General features: G+C 43.3%; 1 protein-coding gene across 3 annotated transcripts in view; it reads right to left on the bottom strand.

Annotated features, from left to right (window-relative positions):
• Nucleotides 1–15,266: 15,266 nt before the first annotated feature.
• The window catches only part of LOC143295342 (neurocalcin homolog), a 22,590-nt gene continuing 15,356 nt past the window's right edge, over nucleotides 15,267–22,500 (bottom strand). For all 3 annotated transcript variants that reach the window (XM_076606989.1, XM_076606991.1, XM_076606990.1), the window contains exons 2-3: nucleotides 19,940–20,355; nucleotides 15,267–16,059 (exon numbers count right to left, since the gene is read on the bottom strand). In XM_076606989.1, the coding sequence (XP_076463104.1) occupies nucleotides 15,787–16,059; nucleotides 19,940–20,355 (689 nt within the window). In that variant the 3' untranslated portion in view covers nucleotides 15,267–15,786. The remainder of the gene's footprint in view (nucleotides 16,060–19,939; nucleotides 20,356–22,500) is intronic.

Genomic DNA, 22,500 nt, shown 5'->3' with positions numbered 1-22,500 from the left:
GCGGCAGATGACAGATACCGTACAGAAAATAAGAGAACTCTTTGGGGTCAAAAGGAAACACAATTTTTAATTTCATCTATTATATACTAAATTGGTAGAAAACGCAAATTTGCTTTTATGAATGTTTTACAGTTTCTTACCAGTCCTGACATTTCATAAAGAATGAAATCGGTATTATACCGACGGCAAAGTTGAATTTATGAAGGCAGCACGGGATCATTTAGTTCGTAAGAACAATTATGTTGACATTTTACGCAATGCACAACTTGGAAATACTTCATGCTCAGCTTATTAACGTGTGGTATATGAATATCTCAATACCTGTTAACTAGGTTTGTTTCAATGAACATTGTCGGAGCACAGTCCAGACAATTAATTCAGAAAGCATGGAATGCAGATGATGGCAAAATCGACCAACATAATGTCTTGATGTAAAAAGAACGGTATGAAATATATATTTTTCTTTGGAAATGAAGCGGTATTTGCAAATGTGACTCACGAACCCTGGCGCAGTAGACACGTCGGTTTAGCGTGGGAAAGAAAATGTATCTGGCTGGAGTATGAAGGTGGTAAAATGAAGTGCATCAGATAGTCATGAAGAGCAAAGACTGCCTGGAAAATGAAAATGGGTCAGTCTCCAGAACTTTTTTGGAAATGGGGGTCTCTCAGTCTGATTCAGTATAAACATGTGTTTACAATGATTATTCAAATGTTTCACATGTTATCAGGATTGCAATTCATTAGAGAAATGTCTGCAACAATTTTGTGAGAATATGGTTTGTTCTTGTGTCTTAAATGTGTTGAAAACTATTAAAAACATCCAAAATTTCGGCGCCATTTTGTGACATGGCAATGTGTCTAAACATGAAGTGATCAGAAACAAATAAGTACAACCCTGAATAAAATCCAGTACATACAGACCTGATCTATATTCATTCGTTGTGATAATAAAGCATTGATCATCAGTAAAAATGGTACATTAAGTTTGAAATATTACGCAAAAAACCCGCGTGACAGACGTAAACAACCCGTTCCTCTTGACGTATTTTAATTCATTCAAAGGTAAGCACATTCATGATTACACTACACGTTCTTTAGTTGTAACAGGTGGTCAATACATCTATATTCTGCATGACATACACTCATTTTCTGGAAAAAAAAGTCTATTCAACTATTTAAATGCAATCGACGTCGCATATTAATTTTCAGTTCCGCTTTTCTGTGTTACTTCTGTGCATGTAAACGACCCAATAAAAATATACATGTAAACAAAATCAGTAGAACTGTTTCCACATAAATCATGCGGATTCATCGCGGGAAAGCGTAAATCGATTTGATAAACACCCTTCAATCATGTGTGTTTGAACACAGATTCAGAGAATGTGTTGTTTCCGACAGCGTGTGAGATGTACATATGTTACACGGAAATCTCCGATATGTTCATTCGCACCCCGTGGTTGCTATATTTAAAAAACAACCACAACACAAACTGTGTATGTTGATTTCGTCGTTGTTATAGTTTGTACATTTATCTCTGATCCGGTTAAGTTTAGACACAATCACTGTTTCTGACACATGGCGAGATGCGGTAATATACGGATACTGGCGTAAGATTTCGAACCAAGTCAACGCATGTAGTTTAGTAAGACTGTTTTCAGTTGAAGACTTGTTGCATCAAAAGTTCCAGGCAACAAAGTTCAAAGTAGAAAATCACCCCCTTAAATTACCTTGACTTTGGCTTTTGCTGTCTGGTGAAGTTTTATCGCGAAATGATGTAGTTTATCAGTTCACAAGACAGACGAAGCGTGGAACGAAAAAAAAATTGTTGTATCCGAAACATGTCAGTCCCTACGCTCTTATTGTTTTGCAAAATTTTATTAGAACGGCCACATTTTACATTACACAAGTTCTGAAAAACCAAAGTATACATTGATTGTGAATGAATTTCTTAAAATTAATTGAGTTTGAAGCATTTCACGTTTAGTAGTGCTTGAGATGAAATCAGGTGTCACATTCGGACACGGAACACATGTTCTTTGGTTCTGGTTTACGCAGATAATAAAATTCCTTATTTTTAGTTGTTGTTTGTTGTTGTTGTTGTTGTTGTTGTTGTTTGGTTTTGTTTTTTCTCAAAGTCTTACTTTTATTACATTTTGTTTTTCTGCAATCCTACATATTTGTTCACTGTGAGGATAACGCTAATCAGTTTTCTGTTGATTGACCGAATGGAAAGATACAAAGAATCCGGTGTTTTGATCACAATTCTTCAGATAAAGAGGAAAACGTTTGTCAAGTGATATAAATAATACAATTCCCATTTCATAATAAGATGAACGGTAGTACTTTAAACAGTTAAACACTGGGGAGAATTGATGTGAAAATGGAGTGCCTGCAGTGTTTCTGAAAAATAAAATCATCCAGGGTGGGGGAGTTAGTTTAGGTATTTTGGGTTCCATGTTACATATGTCATAAGGTTTTCGGTAATCATTAATAAAATACATAATTTTGCACAGGCTTTGTTTGAATGCATTGCATTGGCTAAGGATCGTATGATAGATTCATTACTATCATTATTATAAATCCAGTAATTCAAACATCTGTGTCGGGAACTGATTAGCGTTATCCTCACAGTGAACAAATATGTAGGACTGCAGAAAAACAAAATGTAATAAAAGTAAGACTTTGAGAAAAAAACCAAACCAAACAACAACAATAACAACAACAAAAAACAACTAAAAATAAGGAATTTTATCATCTGCGTAAAGCAGAACCAAAGAACATGTGTTCCGTGTCCGAATGTGACACCTGACATCATCCCAAGCACTACTAAACGTGAAATGCTTCAAACTTAATTAATTTTAAGAAATTCATTCACAATCAATGTATACTTTGGTTTTTCAGAACTTGAGTGATGTAAAATGTGGCCGTTCTAATAAAATTTTGCAAAACAATAAGCGCGTATGGAATGACATGTTTCGGATACAACAATTTTTTTCGTTCCACGCTTCGTCTGTCTTGTGAACTGATAAACTACATCATTTCGGGATAAAACTTCACCAGGCAGCAAAAGCCAAAATCAAGGTAATTTAAGGGGGTGATTTTCTACTTTGAACTTTGTTGTCTGGAACTTTTGATGCAACAAGTCTTCAACTGAAAATAGTCTTACTGAACTACATGCGTTGACTTGGTTCGAAATCTTACGCCAGTATCCGTATATTACCGCATCTCGCTATGTGTCAGAAACAGTGACTGTGTCTAAACTTAGTCGGATCAGAGATAAATGTACAAACAAACCATAACAACGACGAAATTAACATACATAGTTGTTGTTGTTGTTGTTGTTTTGTTTTGTTTTTTAATATAGCAACCACGGGGTGCGAATGAACATATCGGAGATTTCCGTGTAACATATGTACATCTCACACGCTGTTGGAAACAACACATTCTCTGAATATGTGTTCAAACACACATTATTGAAGGGTGTTTATCAAACCAATTTACGCTTTCCCGCGATAAATCCGCATGATTTATGTGGAAACAGATCTAATTTTGTTTACATGTATATTTTTATTGGGTCGTTTACATGCACAGAAGTAACACAGAAAGCGGAACTGAAAATTAATATGCAACGTCATTTGCATTTAAATAGTTGAATAGACTTTTTTTTTCAGAAAATGAGTGTATGTGATGCAGAATATAGATGTGTTGACCACCTGTTACAAGTAAAGAACGTGTTGTGTAATCATGAATGTGCTTACCTTTGAATGAATTAAAATACGTCAAGAGGAACGGGTTGTTTACGTCTGTCACGCGGGTTTTATGCGTAATATTTCAAACTTAATGTACCATTTTTACTGATGATCAATGTTTTATTATCACAACGAATGAATACAGATCAGGTCTGTATGTACTGGATTTTATTCAGGGTTGTACTTATTTGTTTCTGATCACTTCATGTTTAGACACATTGCCATGTCACAAAATGGCGCCGAAATTTTGGATGTTTTTAATAGTTTTCAACACATTTAAGACACAAGAACAAACCATATTCTCACAAAATTGTTGCAGACATTTCTCTAATGAATTGCAATCCTGATAACATGTGAAACATTTGAACAATCATTGTAAACACGTTTATACTGAATCAGACTGAGAGACCCCCATTTCCAAAAAAGTTCTGGAGACTGACCCATTTTCATTCTCCAGGCAGTCTTTGCTCTTCATGACTATCTGATGCACTTCATTTTACCACCTTCATACTCCAGCCAGATACATTTTCTTTCCCACGCTAAACCGACGTGTCTACTGCGCCAGGGTTCGTGAGTCACATTTGCAAATACCGCTTCATTTCCAAAGAAAAATATATATTTCATACCGTTCTTTTTACATCAAGACATTATGTTGGTCGATTTTGCCATCATCTGCATTCCATGCTTTCTGAATTAATTGTCTGGACTGTGCTCCGACAATGTTCATTGAAACAAACCTAGTTAACAGGTATTGAGATATTCATATACTACACGTTAATAAGCCGAGCATGAAGTATTTCCAAGTTGTGCATTGCGTAAAATGTCAACATAATTGTTCTTACGAACTAAATGATCCCGTGCTGCCTTCGTAAATTCAACTTTGCCGTCGGTATAATACCGATTTCATTCTTTATGAAATGGCAGGACTGGTAAGAAACTGTAAAACATTCATAAAAGCAAATTTGCGTTTTCTACCAATTTAGTATATAATAGATGAAATTAAAAATTGTGTTTCCTTTTGACCCCAAAGAGTTCTCTTATTTTCTGTACGGTATCTGTCATCTGCCGCAGTGACCTACTAACGGAGGCATAGGACAGCATCAGCGCAGCAGCAGTCAGCCACAAGTACTGTACCGCGCTAAACGCTTTCCTCTGGCGACCCCTTATACCGCGCTTGCGTAACCCTGGCTTGCTCATGCCTTGCGGATCTTTGTAAGGCGCTCTCTCATGGCCAAATGTGTGAGAAATAATTATTAAAAATCAAAATCTAATCATGTTCCCGCCTACCTACAGCGGTCAAGTTTATATCAGCGTGATCAGTATGATTTCTTCTGTTTTATCGTGAAAAGGACGGTTTTGTTGCAGACATTTTGACCATTTTTGTATCTGCCCTGGACTACAAGCCCTGTGGTGATGGACAAGTGGTAACGGGGACAGGCAGAGGATGCTGCTGGCAGTTCCTAGTCACGACTCTGCACGCAGGCGGCTGTGGGGTGATGGTCGTCCGCCGTAGCCTGGGGCAGATGCGGCGCCCGTATCCTCCCACAGTGTCAGAGCAGCCCTTTTCAGGGACAGCACTGCTCTCCCCACATGGGGAAGGAGAGATAAAAGGATCCCTAGTACCTAGTAGGAAACCGCACCTCAGTACTTGGACATCCAACACTAGCGGTCGAAAACAACAGAAGAAAAGAACCAGGAGTCATGCCCTGACTCTGGGTGCCTGGACAGAGATGACAGACCAGAAAGGCGCACAGCGCTCATTGCTAGAATGCTTAATCGATACCAGGTGGACATAGCAGCCCTGAGCGAAACCAGGTTTGCCGGTGAAACCCAGCTGGAGGAAGTTGGAGGGGGCTACACCTTCTACTGCATTGGGAAGTAAGATGGCACCCCAAGAACCTCAGGTGTGGGCTTTGTCATACGAACCAAACTTGCACAACAGCTTTACAGCCTTCCACCTGGGATAAACGATAGGCTGATGACCCTGCGTCTGAAGCTGTCCAAGGATCGCTTCTCCACAGTCATCAGCTGCTATGCCCCGACGATGACCAACCCTGATGACATCAAAGAAGCTTTCTACGAAGAGCTCAGCTGCACCATTTCAGCGGTAGACAGAAAGGACAGGCTGATCGTCCTTGGGGATTTCAATGCCCGCTTCGGCGTGAACTTCTCCTCGTGGCCAAAAGTCCTAGGATAGCACGACACTGGCAAGTGCAACTCCAACGGACTGCTTTTGCTCTCGCTCTGTGTGCAGCATGGACTGACCATCACCAATACCCTCTTCCAACAAGCGGACAAGTACAAGAACACATGGCTGCATCCCGCTCCAAGCAATGGCACATGCTGGACTATGTGATTGTCCGGCAGAGGGACAGAGGTGATGTTTCCATTACACGCTGCATGAGAGGAGCAGTCTGTTGGTCAGACCATCGCCTGGTACGCAGCAAGATGAACATCAGATTTGCACGCAAGCTCCAACCAGCCAGGCAGAAACACCTTAGGAAGCTGAACATCCACTGCCTCCCTATCACCAAGGACGTGCTGCAGCAGCAAATCCAAGCAGCTCTCCAAGAAACTCCTGCATCGACTGATGTAGAAGAGGTATGGAGCACCTTTAGATATGCTGTGTACACAGCAGCAGCTGACACACTTGGCTTTGTACAGAGGAGCCACAAAGACTGGTTTGACGAGAACGACTCTGGAATCTTCAAGCTCCTGAACACACTGCATATACAGCATCAGGACCACATTTCCGATAAAGACTGCCAGAGGAAGGAGAACCAGTTCTTGCAAACCAAGCAGCTCGTACAGAAGAGGCTGCGTGAGATGAAGAACACCTGGTGGGAGAGAAAGTCCGAAGAGCTTCAGTCCGCTGCTGATGCTCACGACATGAAGACCTTCCATGATGGTCTACGAGCTATGCATGGGCCAAGAGTCACAGGATCAACCTCCGTCCGAGCCTTGGACCAGACCACCCTCCTGACAGACAATAAAGACATCCTTGCCCGCTGGGCAGAGCACTTCATCACCCTCCTCAACAGGGACTCGTCCGTATCTGACGAGGCAATTGCAGCCCTCCCACAGCTACCAGTCAATGACTCGCTAGCTGTCCCTCCCACCAAGGCCGAGACCCAGAAGGCCCTGAAGCTGACAACGTCAGGAAAAGCACCAGGAGCGGATGGAATCCAGGGTTACATCTACAAGTATGGAGGCGAGGTGCTGACAGACAAGCTGACCGCTCTGTTCCAATCTATCTGGGAGAGAAGGGAGGTCCCCCATGATTTTAAGTATTCTTCAACTGTCCACATTTACAAACGGAAGGGAGACAAAACATCCTGCGATAACCACCATGCATCGCCGGCAAGATCTTCGCCCGCATCATACTGAACAGACTGGTTGACCATGTCTCCAACACAGTCATCCCTGAAGCACAGTGCGGCTTCCGCTCAGGCAGGGGAACATGTGACATGGTGTTTGCCGCACACTAGATGCAGGAGAAGTGCCGTGAGCAGAACAATGAGCTCCACGTGGTCTTTGTAGACCTGACTAAGGCCTTCCACATGGTGAACCGCCGTGGTCTGTGGAAGATCCTCCTAAAGTTCGGCTGCCCAGAGAGCTTAATCCAGCTGATTGCGTCATTCCACGATGGCATGCAGGCGAGAGTACAGGAAAATACTGACATGTCGGATCCGTTCCCTGTGGTAAATGGAGTGAAGCAGGGCTGCGTCCTGGCACCCACACTGTTCTCCATTCTCTTTTCTGCCATGCTGATTGACGCCTTCCAAAACTGTGACCGGGGCATCTACATTCAGTTTCGCACAGATGGCAAACTTTTCAACTTGCGGCAACTCCATGCCAGGTCCAGGGTGTTTGAGGCACTGTTGAGAGAGTTTCTCTTCGCTAATGACTGCGCGCTTGCTGCACACACCCATGAGGATATGCAGTTCATTATGGACAGGTTCTCAACCTCCTGCAGGCGCTTTGGACTCACCACCAGCCTCAGCAAGACCGAGTCCATGTACCAACCAGCTAGCTCACAGAACGCCAGTGCCTTTTCCCCCCACCTGCAATCAAGATCGATGACACAGAGATCAAGTCAGTCGACAAGTTTTGCTACCTGGGCAGCACCCTATGCAGCAACAGAGCCCTTGATGCAGAAGTGACGCTGTGCATCGCCAAGTTCAAGACCGAGAAGCAGGGATCAAGAGAAAATGTTCCAGTCATTGCAGGACTCGAACCCAGGCACTCTCGTGCACCAGGCCGCCGCTGGTCTTGTTGGCCTGTAACGATTTGTTGAGGTCAGTGAAATAGTGTTGGCAGTGCAGAACGCGGATAACTTCCATGCTTGCATCTATTCCTGCAGTTCATAATGGGATCCGTGATCTCTTGTGAAAACAAGGTTAGTCTGTATAAATCACCTAATCTCAGTTTCGTGTGTGTGTGAGGGGGGGGGGGGGGGGTATGCGTGTGCCATGTGTGTGTGTGTGTGCCATGTGTGTGTGTGGGGGGGGGGGGGGAGGGGGGTATGCGTGTGCCATGTGTGTGTGTGTGTGTGTGTGTGTGTGTGTGTGTGTGTGTGTGTGTGTGTGTGTTAAATTCTAACGTTGGCATTCTGTCGGTAACAACATGAACCAAACTTGGTAGGATGGTAAATGGAATTAATACCTTTCTAGTCACGAGTCGTTGCGTTTGTTGTGAATAAATATTAACAAAACATACAAGCACACACACACTCCACACAATCGTATTAATTAGCATCATAGTCATTTCATTTCCAGCGCAACAGAATCGTACAAACTTTTCAAATTCAACCTGACACACAAAGACAGACTCACAGACACAGACACAGACACAGACACACACACACACACACACACACACACACACACACACACACACAAGCGCATCACTGACAACCATCATCAATCCGGCATCTTCATTTAGCAAACACAGCGACAGCTGTTCCTGAAAACAGGTCCTAATCATCATACAGTTCAATAATCAATTACACAGACAACGGACTGCGATATATTCTGCACTGTATCATACAACGTGTGTCCCAAAAGGCTTTTCAAACTGAAATCAGTCACACGAAGACCATGGATAAAATCTCGCATCAACAGATTGACGCAAGGTATAATGCAAAGTGACTGGTCACCGGACAAGCCAGGCATGAACTGACGGAGCTGTGAAGGCAATGACTGGTCACCAGACAAACCAGGCACGAACTGACGGAGCTGTGAAGACAGTGACTGGTCACCAGACAAACCAGGCATGAACTGACGGAGCTGTGAAGACAGTGACTGGTCACCAGACGAGCCAGGCACGAACTGACGGAGCTGTGAAGACAGTGACTGGTCACCAGACAAACCAGGCATGAACTGACGGAGCTGTGAAGACAGTGACTGGTCACCAGACAAGCTAGGCATGAACTGACGGAGCTGTGAAGACAATGACTGGTCACCAGACAAACCAGGCATGAACTGACGGAGCTGTGAAGACAGTGACTGGTCACCAGACAAGCTAGGCATGAACTGACGGAGCTGTGAAGACAATGACTGGTCACCAGACAAACCAGGCATGAACTGACGGAGCTGTGAAGACAGTGACTGGTCACCAGACAAGCCAGGCACGAACTGACGGAGCTGTGAAGACAGTGACTGGTCACCAGACAAACCAGGCATGAACTGACGGAGCTGTGAAGACAGTGACTGGTCACCAGACGAGCCAGGCACGAACTGACGGAGTTGTGAAGACAGTTTTAGCCAAGCACGCAATCGAAGGAACTGTGTGGAAAGCAGAGAGCAGGCACAATGGACTTCTTGTTTGAGATGCAAGCTCTTCGATATTCAGGAACTATTGATGGCAAACCAGTCCATCTTCGACCAGACTTTCTTTGATTTCTGATGGCGCGCATCGACACACGAACTGAAAACGTGGCGGCATGCAGAAGCTGTGAGAAGGGATAACTTGAGCAAACAGCGACCGGTTTCAACTGTTGTGAATGGAGACATTTTGTCAGCTTGGACTTTGTGGCATACGTGATCTTCCCGTATCAAATAGTTATTGTAAATTAATATGTATTGTTTCAAATTTAACTGGTGATTTTTTTTTCCAATGTATTAAAGTTTGTTCTGTGTGGACTGATGATTTTTCAGGAGATGCCCTTCAGTCAAGGGTCGTCAAAATGGCGGCGTATGACGAGCCGATGATGAGGAGAGGAATTATAGTTGGTGCTACAGAACTGGTGGCGTTTCGACCCAGTCATCGTATCGTACTAAAGGCAAAGTTTTCTTAGATTAATGATAAGTCTGGTAACGATCTTTATAATTTCCTTTTTGGCATTTTCCAGAAAATGGCACTTGGTAAATCATTATGCTGATCGTTTTATATATATGTATATTTTTGTTGTAAGAGTAAAGACAACTTTACTCGAGAATAGATTTTATGAAGGAATACAGTCTATATGCTTATTGTTGTCACCTCATTAAACTGCTAATCAAATTTCTATTAAAAAGATTTTAAAAAATGCTTCAAGTACCTTAGTATTGTATAGTTTCAGTAATGTGTACTACGTTATTCTGATAAAATAGAATGAAACTCCAAGAACCAAAACCATGCACCAGCATATCAGATGGATGCTTCTTTGACTTTGATGGATTTCGTTGTAGGAGCATAGTCGGCTACATGCACAACTCAAAATTCTTGAATATTTTCTTAGCTTTGATGATTGAAAACAGGCACACTGAATATGGAACAGTGACTGAATTCAATGTTTAACTTAAGATATCACAGGGTCTTGCTCAGTTAGCTAGCACTACTCACTAACCTCTCTTTTTTTTCTCTTTTTTTTTCTTCTTCTTTTTTTCTGTTGCTTTGTTTTGTTTCTACACTTCTAAATTTTAGATCATTTGACATTTAAAGATTTTAATTTTTTTAAATGTATTTATCTATTATTTATTCACTTTTTTTCTCAAGGCCTGACTAAGCGCGTTGGGTTACGCTGCTGGTCAGGCATCTGCTTGGCAGATGTGGTGTAGTGTATATGGATTTGTCCGAACGCAGTGACGCCTCCTTGAGCTACTGAAACTGAAACTGAAACTGTGAAGACAGTGACTGGTCACCAGACAAGCCAGGCACGAACTGACGGAGCTGTGAAGACAGTGACTGGTCACCAGACAAACCAGGCATGAACTGACGGAGCTGTGAAGACAGTGACTGGTCACCAGACAAGCCAGGCACGAACTGACGGAGCTGTGAAGACACAAAATTTATTCTGTGTCACTCAAGGTACTAGATTTGGCAGATCAAGGAAATCTGCCGATCGAAAGACAGAGTCTGGTCTGAGTAAACACCAAGGTTCCGAACAATTTTTGAAGTTGGAACATTGCACCCATTTAACTGAACAGCTTGGGGAAGTGAAACAAAATCAAACAAACGTTTTTTATGTAAGCTTTTCATCACTGAGTAGAAGTGATAAACTGAATATACCCACCAGCGTTCGCTCTTTAACTTACAACGAGTCAGTTATGTTGAGTCCCGTGGAGCACGTTAGCTGCCTTCGTCGTAGTTTAAAAGACCATGTATGTACATGCGAGCCTGTCAGCGCAAGGGCGTGCATGTGTACATGTGCTTTTCACTTCGAGTGATATTAGACGTGTAATGTGACTGTGTGCATGTGTACAGTGTTTGCACGCGCGCGTGTGTGTATGTGCAAACTTGCATGTGTGTGTGTGTGTGTGTGTGTGTGTGGTGTGTGTGTGTGTGTGTGTGTGTGTGTGTGTAGACTGAAACGCCACGCTGATCGTGACGTCTCTACAGTCCCCCACCAGCCACCGGCACCTCCCCCCACGCCCCCATCCTCCCCCACCAGCCCCCTACTTGCCGTTGCAGCCCTCCAACTTGTGACAAAAGTATGTCGAAGTGACTGACAGAACCTGCATGGCCATTGTCCACACGCTTGCCAGCTGCACGTTCCCGACAGCAGCCACAAGAGATGAAGCGAGATGCAGCCATCATGGTGCCACCCGCCCTTTATCCGGGACGTCAGAGTAATGACTCAGTGAGACACATACAGTGATGACGCTGTCTTGTGGAATCTACAGACGGACTCACACCACCTGAGTCAGTGTACAGCGAAATGACTCAGTGTGCGCGACAGAACAAAACAAAGAGCAGCAACCGTTCTCCAGATCACTCATCACTGACGCTGTTTGCTCCCCGCCCCATCGCCATTCTCCGTAACCCCTTAGTTTTTTAACCCTTCTGGTGAAATGAGATCAACGCGGCATGGATCTTAAGTACACATCCTAGATTGTGTGCACCTTTGTTTTCCATTAGTGTAATTCGTTGAATGGTTTCTGCTGAACAAATGTGATACAATTCCAAAAGAGGAAGAAGTCCGAATCAGGTCAATTTCATTGCAGTGAAAGCCCAAACGTTGCTGTGCACCCTCAACAACAGAACCGTGAGCAAATCACCACCATCTGTGTCATTCGACGGGATTCAGATCGAGAAAACTGAATGCCTACGCTACCTAGGAATACACTTCGACAGGATGCTGACCTTCAGAAAACATACGGAAAATACTGTTCTCAAATGCAAAAAGGGCCTTTCAGTCTTAAAAGCAATGGCAACCAAAGGTATTGAACAACGCCACCTCTTCCTGCTATACCAATCACTCGTCCTCAGTGTGATCGACTACGGACTTGGACTAATAACACCATCTCAAAGCAACCTCCTAAAATTAGAAAGAGTTCAAAATGAAGCTATGAGGCTGATCCTTGGAACAACAAAAGACACGCCCACAGAAACCATGCGATACCTGCTTGACCTTCCTTCAGTGCAGGCCAGAAACAAGTTAGAACAGGTCAAGACCTACTTCAAAGCATTAGAAAACCCTCAAAACCCACTGCATGACGCAGTCAAAGAACCAAAAGGCAGCCGTCTAGGACGAGGAAGATCATGGATGGGGTAAGCAGAAGACACAATCCAGCTAGTATGCCGACTACAAGACCTGAAAGAAACAAAAGCATGGGAGAAAAACCCCGAAAACCTCAACCATCCATTCAACACAGCCATTGCACCCACTCTAGGAAGACATTGTCGGGAATGGCCAGAGAGCAAAACTGATGCGGAAGTGAGGCTACTCATAGAAGAAAACAGTAAAGAAGAGGACATCATCATATACACAGATGGCTCAGTCACCAAAGACCAATCCGGTTGGGGATTCACTGCGAAACAAAATGGAAAAACAATTAGGGAAGAGAATGCTGCCTACAAAGTCACAACCTCCAGCCTAACGATGGAAGTTGAAGCTGTGACACATGCCCTCCAGTGGCTATCGTCCATCCATACGCCCGGAAACCAACATGCCATGGTTCTAACCGACTCAATGAACCTCATACAGAAAATTGAAAACGGAATGGGAAGCCCAGAGTGGCATAAGGCAGTGCGCAACTTTCAGATTAAAAAACTCACATGGTCATACTGCCCGGGACATGCAGGTGTTAAGGGAAATGAGCTAGCTGACAGACTTGCTGGTAAAAGCAACACCAACGAGCGGCCTACATCTAGGAAAATCGGAAATCCTCAGAAAAGTCAAAGAATACCAAAAAGAACAGGTACAAGGCCATCACACCATCGATCGCCTCAAAGAAATAAAGGCAGAGAGAGGGAGCGGCCGTAAGTCTAACATGAAAGGTAGAGCACGATGCTTTGCAAATCAAACAAATATCGGCATCATTTCCAAACCAACATTGCGCAAATTTCTTCAAAACGGAACAGAGTCTCTATGGGCTTTTCCAAACACAATAGACTGAGCAACAAACTAGACGCCACGTTCTTGGCATCAGAGATCTTTTCCCATCCCTCTTGCGGCCAATCAGTAGCAGCCTCTGTGCGTGTGTGTATGTTTGTGTGTATGTGTGGGTCTGTGTTTTTGAGTGCGTTTGTGCATGCACGAGGGTGTAAGTGTACACAAGTGTCAGGAGAGTTCTGTGCACGTGCGTATGTGTGTGTGTGTGTGTGTGTGTGTGAGGGGGAGGTGGGGTTGCGGGGGGAGGGGGGTAGAGGATGAGGTATGTGAGTGTATGCATGCCTACACTGTGGGAGCAACAGGATATTGGAACGTGCGGGTGTGCATATATATATCTTTGTATATATGTGTGTGGGGTGGGGGATATGGACGTATATGTGTGTGTGCTCGTACAAGTAAGTGTTCATCTGTGTGTGTGCGTGTGTGTGTGTGTGTGTGTGTGTGTGTGTGTGTGTGTGTTTGTGTGTGTGTGTGTGCAGTGGAAGCTGCGATACGTAACCTGGAAATGAGTGTGTGGAGGAAGGGGTAGAGGAGGTGCAAGGTCATGTGTGTGTGTGTGTGTGTGTGTGTGTATGTGTGTGTGTGTGTGTGTGTGTGTTGGGGCTCATGTACGTTTATGTGTATTTGACTGTGCTTTCATATCTGTGAAACTGCATGTTTGGTGCATATCTGTTATGCATGTGTGGGTGTATGTGTGAATGTGTGTCATCATGTTTTACATTTATTTGCTTATTTATCATGATTGTTGTCTTATTTATTAATTATTATTATTATTATTACTACTACTACTACTACCTTTTTTATATTATAATTATTATTTGTTTATTTATTTATTATTTATTTATGTACACTTATCTATTATTTATTCACCTTTTTTTTTCTCAAGGCCTGACTAAGTGCGTTGGGTTACGCTGCTGGTCAGGCATCTGCTTGGCAGATGTGGTGTAGCGTATATGGATTTGTCCGAACGCAGTGACGCCTCCTTGAGCTACTGAAACTGAAACTGAAACTGAACTGACGCACGCGCAGCCTACACTGACAGGCACACGCGTCAGCAGCAGACAAAAGGTTAATGATCATCCCAAAGCACCGAGAAGCCAACATGAAGCATGCACAATGAACCCTGGTCACGGGTCCTCAAAGGTGATCAGTCTTTAAGAATGAAAAACCAAAATCATATGGGAACATACACACTCACAGCCTGTAATGCTGCGACAAGCTTTTAGCAATAAAGCCCTCAAGGACGGAACAAAGCAGCGATGCGTGAGCATTGATGAAGAAGGCCACTGAAAACAAATCATGTCGCTGATGACAAAATCTCCGAGCAGATACACCGATAAAGAGACAACTTGAGTCATGGACACGAAGCACGGGAACTGGCAGCACGAGTTTGCTATATACCTCAGCTGTGGTTTTCAAGCCGGTTGGTAACCTAAATTCTCAACCGTGGTTTTCAAGTCTATTGATAAGCCAATTTCCCGATTGTGGTTTTCAAGCCAGTTGATACTCAAGTTCTCAACAGTGGTTTTCAAGCAAGCTGATAACTCATAATTTTTTTTTATTTGCTATTCCTCCAGCTGTGGTTTTCAAAGTTCTGCGGCAAGAATCACACTTGTCACCGAGAACAATTTCAGTGAAGAAAGTCATGGCTATAAATATATCCGTCTTATATTCTCTCTCTCTCTCTCTCTCAAAAAAAAAAAAAAAAAAAAGCAACAACAAAAACCGTCGTGGTTTCCAAAGTTCAGCGGTGAAAATCAATCCTTTCACCCAGCCGCTCTGACAAATTCAATAAACTGACGTTACCTATCGCATATGACAACTTAAGTCCGCCACAGTCTCTCAACAAAAACCAATCACTGAACACGTTGAGATAAAGTCCCTGTGGTTGACAGAACCAAGCACACCAGTATCTCAATCACAGTATCTGTACCCAACATCAAGCGGGGAATAAGAAAAGAAAAGAAGAAGAAAAAAACCCACGAAACAACAACAGAAACCTCTTTCCACTGAAGGCAGAGACAAAACTCAGTAAGTCACCATATCAACCCGCCACTGACTTGATTCACTCGGAACTTCACAGTGCTTGTGAAGCGACTTCAGAACGAACCAAAAAGTGGACGAAAACACCAAGTCAGTCGTCCATGACAAATATAAATGATTTTTTAAACCCCCCCTCCGAGCCAAAAGAACAAAACAATGGTCATCCATTGCCGCTGCTCATCTGTCAGAGACAGCGTCGCGGTCTTTGTCGTCACCGTGCGGGCAACACTGCAACAGTTGAAGCGCTGTGGGGTTTCTAACCACGCCTTCACAGAACTCGTCCCACGTAATCCGTTGATTGCCATCCCGGTCCATCTCGGTGAACAGCTCCTCGGCCAAAGACTCTGGCGTGATGGTGACGCCCTTGTAACTTAAGGAGAGGTTGGAGGTGGCGCTGACGTCAGCGATGGCGTGACGGTGGGCTTGGGACCCGATCATCTGGAAGACGGCCTGGAAGGGGACAAATTCCCTGATTACAGTAACAAAAGCGTGTCGCTGGGTTCGGCATAGTGTATGTATGTTGTACCTCACCTATCTTTTTATTCGTGTGTTCACTTAATTCTTCATCTGTTTATTTGTTTGTTTGTTTATTTTTGCAAAGCCCAATCATGCCAACCGACCGCATCGAGAACACGGCGTCAGAAATGATGATGATGGTGATGATGATGATGATAACACGAAGAAGAAGAAGGAGGAGGAGGAGGAGGAGGAGGGGGGAGGGGTGATGATGATGAGGAGGAGGAGGATAATGATGATGATGATGATAATGATGATGATAATAATCATGGTGATTTAATGATAATAATAACAATACACTTATACAGTCTTTTCAAATCTGTCGAAGCGCTTTACAATAAGACGTCAGACAGACACAAAGCAACACACACACACACACACACACACACACACACACACACACACACACACACACACACACACACACACACACGTGAAATCGATATATGCAAATCCATAAAACAGAGATAGGGAATTAAGTGCCTCACCATCATGTAGAGACTTTGTTTCTCTGTAGTCAGTTTGGGAAGGCTAAAGATTCAGTCATCAACGGAAGAGCAGAGAGATCTTGAAGGGGCATATATTTCCCCAAAATGGTCATGTGTGTGTGCGCGCGCCGCACGGCATGCACCGTGCAGTGACCTTCAAAAAGAACTGTGCCTTATAAAATACCATGTAGCTCACTGAGTATACTTTGTAGTGTATTAACTTCAGATAGTGTTGGAGGGGCGGGGACAAATGTTTATCTGGCATGCAACACAGAAATCCCACATCAGCAAATATTCTATTGTTTCGTTTCGTACTGCTAGAAGTCACTCTCAGTGTTCCCGGTCACTCAATCATCTTCTGTTGTCTCTACCGTTCTCCCCCTAGTCGTAAAAATAACCCAACGTCTTCTCAGTTTCACGATGTGTTCCGAACACTACTTGATTACTACAACCTTCGTTCTGGCAAACTTATTATCCTCGAAGATTTCAATTTTCATTTCGACAACCAGACTTCCACTGATGTCAAACGCCGATGTCTATCTCTGTCCACTCATCCTCTCTCTCAGTTCGTTACAGAACCAACACACATATCTGGCCATACGTTGGACTGGCTCATTGCACGTGACTCTGATGCCATGGTTGCGTCAGTGACTGTAACTGACAAACTTTCTTCCGACCATTCTGCTGTTATATTCTTGCTTAATATTTCAAAACCTACCAGAACCAAAAAATCTGTTACTCGACGCAACCTGAAATCCATCAACATTAACACTTTTTCTTCTCAAGCTGCTGAACGCCTTTCCAAAATTTCTTCCCGTACCGAAGTATCCACACATTACAACACTGTCCTCTCTCAACTGCTGGATGAACATCCCCCCCCCCCCCCCTCCTCAACCCGCATGCTCCCTGACAGACCCTTCGCCCCATGGTACACACAAGACATTCGACTTGCAAAACGCAAACGTCGCCAACTGGAAAGACGATGGCGATCAACAAAACTGCAAGTCCACAATCAAATATTCCGAAAACAAATAAATAAAGTCAAACATATGATCTCATCAGCAAAGACAAACTTCTTTTCTTCTCAAGTTCTCGATGCCACATCCACCAAATCTCTTTACTCTGTCATGTCAAATCTTCTTGGAACTGCAAAAAAGACTCCTATTCCTTCTGCCTACACTTTATCTGAACTCCCCAATGTCTTCTCCTCGACAAAGTCCAAAATATTCGTACCATCTTAGACCAACTGTCTTTCCAACCTGTTCATCCTGATCCTCAATTCAGCGGCACTCCTCTCCATTCCTTTAATCCATTGACTGAAACAGAAGTTCATGAAATCCTGAAAGAAATGACAATAAAATCCTGTGAGCTCGATCCTATACCAGCTTCGGTCTTTTCCCAATGTGTCTCACATCTTCTCCCCACAATCACCAATATTGTCAACTCATCCCTTCTCACTGGAACGTTTCCATCCACTTTCAAAACTGCAATCGTCCGGCCTCTTCTGAAGAAACCCAACCTTGACGCAAACATTTTTAAAAACTATCGACCAGTTTCTAATCTTCCATTCGTGTCCAAACTCCTTGAAAAAGCTGTCCTCAAGCAGCTCAACAACCACCTTTGTTTGAACAATCTCATGCACCCATTTCAGTCTGCCTATCGCGTTGACCACAGCACCGAAACCACTCTCCTCCACATTCTGAACAATCTACTGATAGCGTCCGACTCAGGAAAAATTTCCCTTCTCACTCTTCTCGACTTGTCAACCGCCTTTGACACGATAGACCATTCAATCCTTCTTTCCTGTCTTCATTTTACATTTGGTATCAACAGCACTGTTCTAAACTGGTTCAAATCTTATCTCACTGACCGATTCCAGTCTGTCATTGTTGATCATTTCCAATCTGAACCCGTTAAAATCGAACATGGAGTCCCACAGAGATCTGTTTTAGGCCCAGTGCTCTTCACACTGTGCACTGCTCCTCTCGCTGAAATTATCAACCGCCATAATATCAGTCATCATTCTTATACTGATGACACTCAACTCCAGAAGAGTGGTACCCCTGAAAAATTGTTGTCGCTCTTGCAAGAAACATCCAACTGCTTCCTGGACATTCAAAACTGGATGACTCGAAATATGTTACAGTTGAACGCGGACAAAACTGAAGCAATGATCATAGGAACTAAACAAAAACTGTCTTCCATCACAATTGACACAATCAAACTTGGCAGTACATCCATCCCTCTTTCAAGGTCAGTCAGGAACCTTGGTGTTGTCCTTGACAATACACTGTCCATGCAAAAATTTATCAGTCAGACATGTCAGTCCTGCTACTGTCAACTGCGGCGCATCAGTGTCGTCCGGAAATATCTGTCCACTGACGCAACATCTAGACTTGTCGTTTCTCTCATTCTCTCTCGCCTTGACTACTGTAACTCTCTATTGTCTGGTTTGCCTGCTTCATACATTCAGTCCCTTCAGCGCATACAAAACTTTGCTGCCCGACTCGTCCTCAGAAAGAAAAGATCTGAGCACATCACTCCTCTTTTGCAACATCTCCACTGGCTCCCTGTCTCACACCGAATAAAGTACAAGATCAGCACTCTATGTTATAAATGTATTCACAAAACTGCCCCTTCCTATCTCTGTGGCTGCCTTCACCTCGACACTCCATCTCGCTCACTACGATCGGCTTCGGATCCACTCTGTTTACGCATACTCTGATTCAAACACTCGACTGTTGGCCGCCGTTCTTTCTCTGTCTCTGGACCTTGCTATTGGAATGAACTTCCTCTTTCGCTTCGTCAGGTCTCCACTCTCAGCTCTTTCAAGTCTGGCCTTAAAACCCATCTCTTCCCAAAATAGACTCCCTTGCCTGCCCTTCCTTGTCTTTAGTTTCTACAGTTTTAGAGTTATGCATGCGTGTGAATGACTGGTGCGAAAGCGCTTTGGTTTGTCTGCACAAGATTCAGCTCTATATAAATACCATTATTATTATTATTATTATTATTATTACTGTCATGCGCTACATTTCTTCAAGTCCCTCTCACCTCCCACCCCCAAACACACACATACACAAATACAAACACGAATACACACGCACTGACGCACATGCACACACGCAACTTAGTCTCACAGAGAGAGAAAGAGAGAGAGAACGCGCGCGCGCGCGCGCGCACACACACACACACACACACACACACACACACACGAACACACATGCACGTACGCATATACACACACGCAATCTCAGGGAGAGAGAGAGAGAGAGACAAAGATAGAGAGAGAACACAACTACCACCACCAACAACAAAGCGCTTCCTACCTTGACGATCTGGGTCATGCTGTCCAGGGTTATAGCCCCTGTATGCTCCACGTCGTACACTCGAAAGGCCCAGGCTCGCCTCTTTCGCATATCCTCGCTTCCGCTGAGCGACAGACCAATCAGAAACTCGCGGAAGCTTACGCGCCTGTCGCCGTCGAGGTCAAAGGCCCTGAACACGTGGCGAGCGAACTCGTCGCACTGGCCAGGGTAGACGGAGTTGTAGACCTTGATGAAGTTGTCCTCGTTAAGGTGAAGGTCGTGGGTCAAGGGACCTGGGCCGTTGGCGCTCCTGCAGAACTCGTGGTACCACTCCTCAATCTCAGGCTCCGTGAAGCTCACATGGCGCTGCAGGCTTCGGATCTGCGAGGTGGACAGCTTGTGCTTGCAGAGCGACTGGCCCATGTTGGTTGGATTATCTGCCCCGAAAAAGAAAACAACATAAATAGATAAAATAAAATAAACCATAAAATCAGTATTGGTTGTTTATGATCTGTCTTAATTACTGAGCTTTTTTCTATTCTTTTTTTTTTTTTTTTTTTTTTTAATGTTTTTTGCGTCAGTGCCCATCCTGGATAAGGGGTCCACCCTGGATAGAGGTGTTATCCACCCTGGATAGAGGTGATATCTAAATGGTATCCACCCTGGACACAGGTGATATCAATCCTGGGTATAGGTGGTATTCATGTGGTATCCATCCTTGATATAGATTGAATCCACCCTGGATATAGGTGGTATCCACACTCTTGTTATAGATGGTATCCACCCTAGATATATGTGGCAATCGCGTTAGTTATACTATATATGTGGTATCCATGCTGGTTATATGTGGTACCCAAGTGGTATCTACCCTTGATATAGATGGTATCCACCCTGGATGTAGGTGTATCTAAGTGGTATCGACCCTGGATATAGTACGTGGTAGCAACACTGGGTACAGGTAGTATCGAAGTGGAATCCACCTTGATGCAGGTTGTATCCACCCAGAATAACTTGAAACATGTGAGGACTGGCTCATAAGAAAAGGGCGGCGCGTGGACTGCATGGGAAAAAGAAGAAGAAGAAAGCTATGCAGCAAAGACACTTTCCACAGACTGGACAGGTTTTTTTTCCATGGATTGGGCAGGTGTGTTTCCGTTGTTTTTGTTTCGTTTTGTTTTTATTGCTGCCCCATCATCTGCACCGTTTCAGCGGCATTACTCACACGCCTCTCATTTAGATTCCCCCATACACGGCCACGCCCAGGTTGTCTGTCACAGTCACAGCGTTGGCAGTTTCACATAGAATTAAACATGTCTAGGTCGCCAGGAGGCCACGTACCACAGGAGACCCTGCACTGCTGCACTGGGTAGGTTCTTCAAGAGCGAGTCTGAGCGAGCATATCTATAGTTGACACCCACAACCCTGACCATGCATAACTTGAGCTCTCTCTCTCTCTCTCTCTCTCTCTCTCTCTCTCTCTCTCCCCACCCCCCCACCCCCCTCTCTCTCTGTTGTTTTATGTTGTTTTTTGTTTACTTTTTTTTTTTTAGCGTGTTGCATTCTACGTCTCAGATGGATGTGAATATAAAGGCGGAGGCGGTTTTAGTTGTATATGATATTGAGTATTTTATTTCAGTCTGCCGTATTTTCTGTCTGAGGTTTATATGTAGGCCTATAAAACGGCAGTCTTAGTTATAGGTGATCATCATCTCAGCATTTTGTTACAGTAATGTTCAAAATGCATTTTCAATATTTGATGATATAATAGGTTTGCTTCCCTTTTAATTTGTTTTAAATCTTATTCACTCAGTTCTATTTACCGATTTTTAAATTTTCCTTCTTATCATTATCATTATCAGTAGTAGTGGTAGTAGTAGCAGTAGTAATAGTCGTAGTCGTAGTAGTGGTGGTAGTAGAATCATTATTATCATTATTATTATTATTATTATTATTATTATTTCTTTTTTAACATTGGACTTGGAGATTTTGATAAAATAGAATGTAGCGTGGTAGCTTGTACTGTGCTAGATTTTTAAAGTATATTTTTTAATGAATTTGTTTATTGAACTGTATTGTACTGTGGACAAAATGCCCTTATATGTCGCCTATTTATCAGCAAACGTAGCAACATTTTTTTTTCTGTAGGGATAAGAAAATATTCTTGTGTCTAACGTATCAACAATTTTTCCCATAGAGAAAAGACAATATTATTGTGTCTAACGTATTAACAATTGTTCCTGAAGAAATAACAAAACATTCTTATGTCTAACGTACCAACATTTTTCCTATAGAGACATGAAAATACTCTTGTGTCTAACGTATCAACAATTTTCTTGTAGAGATAAGAAAATATTCTTGTGTCAAGCGTAACAACAATTTTTCCTGCAGAGAACAGAAAGTATTCTTGTGTCTAACGTATCAACAATTTATCCTGTAGAGATAAGAAAATATTATTGTGTCTAACATAACAATTTTTCCTGTAGAGATAAGAAAATATTCTTGTGTCAAACGTAACAACATTTTTTCCTGCAGAGAAAACGTGTCAACAATTTTTCCTGTAGAAATAAGAAAATATTCTTGTG

This window comes from Babylonia areolata, chromosome 20 (assembly GCF_041734735.1).
Source record: "Babylonia areolata isolate BAREFJ2019XMU chromosome 20, ASM4173473v1, whole genome shotgun sequence".
Taxonomy (NCBI): domain Eukaryota; kingdom Metazoa; phylum Mollusca; class Gastropoda; order Neogastropoda; family Buccinidae; genus Babylonia; species Babylonia areolata.
The sequence above is the reverse complement of the archived record's forward strand: the minus strand, read 5'-3'. Positions and strand labels throughout refer to the sequence as shown.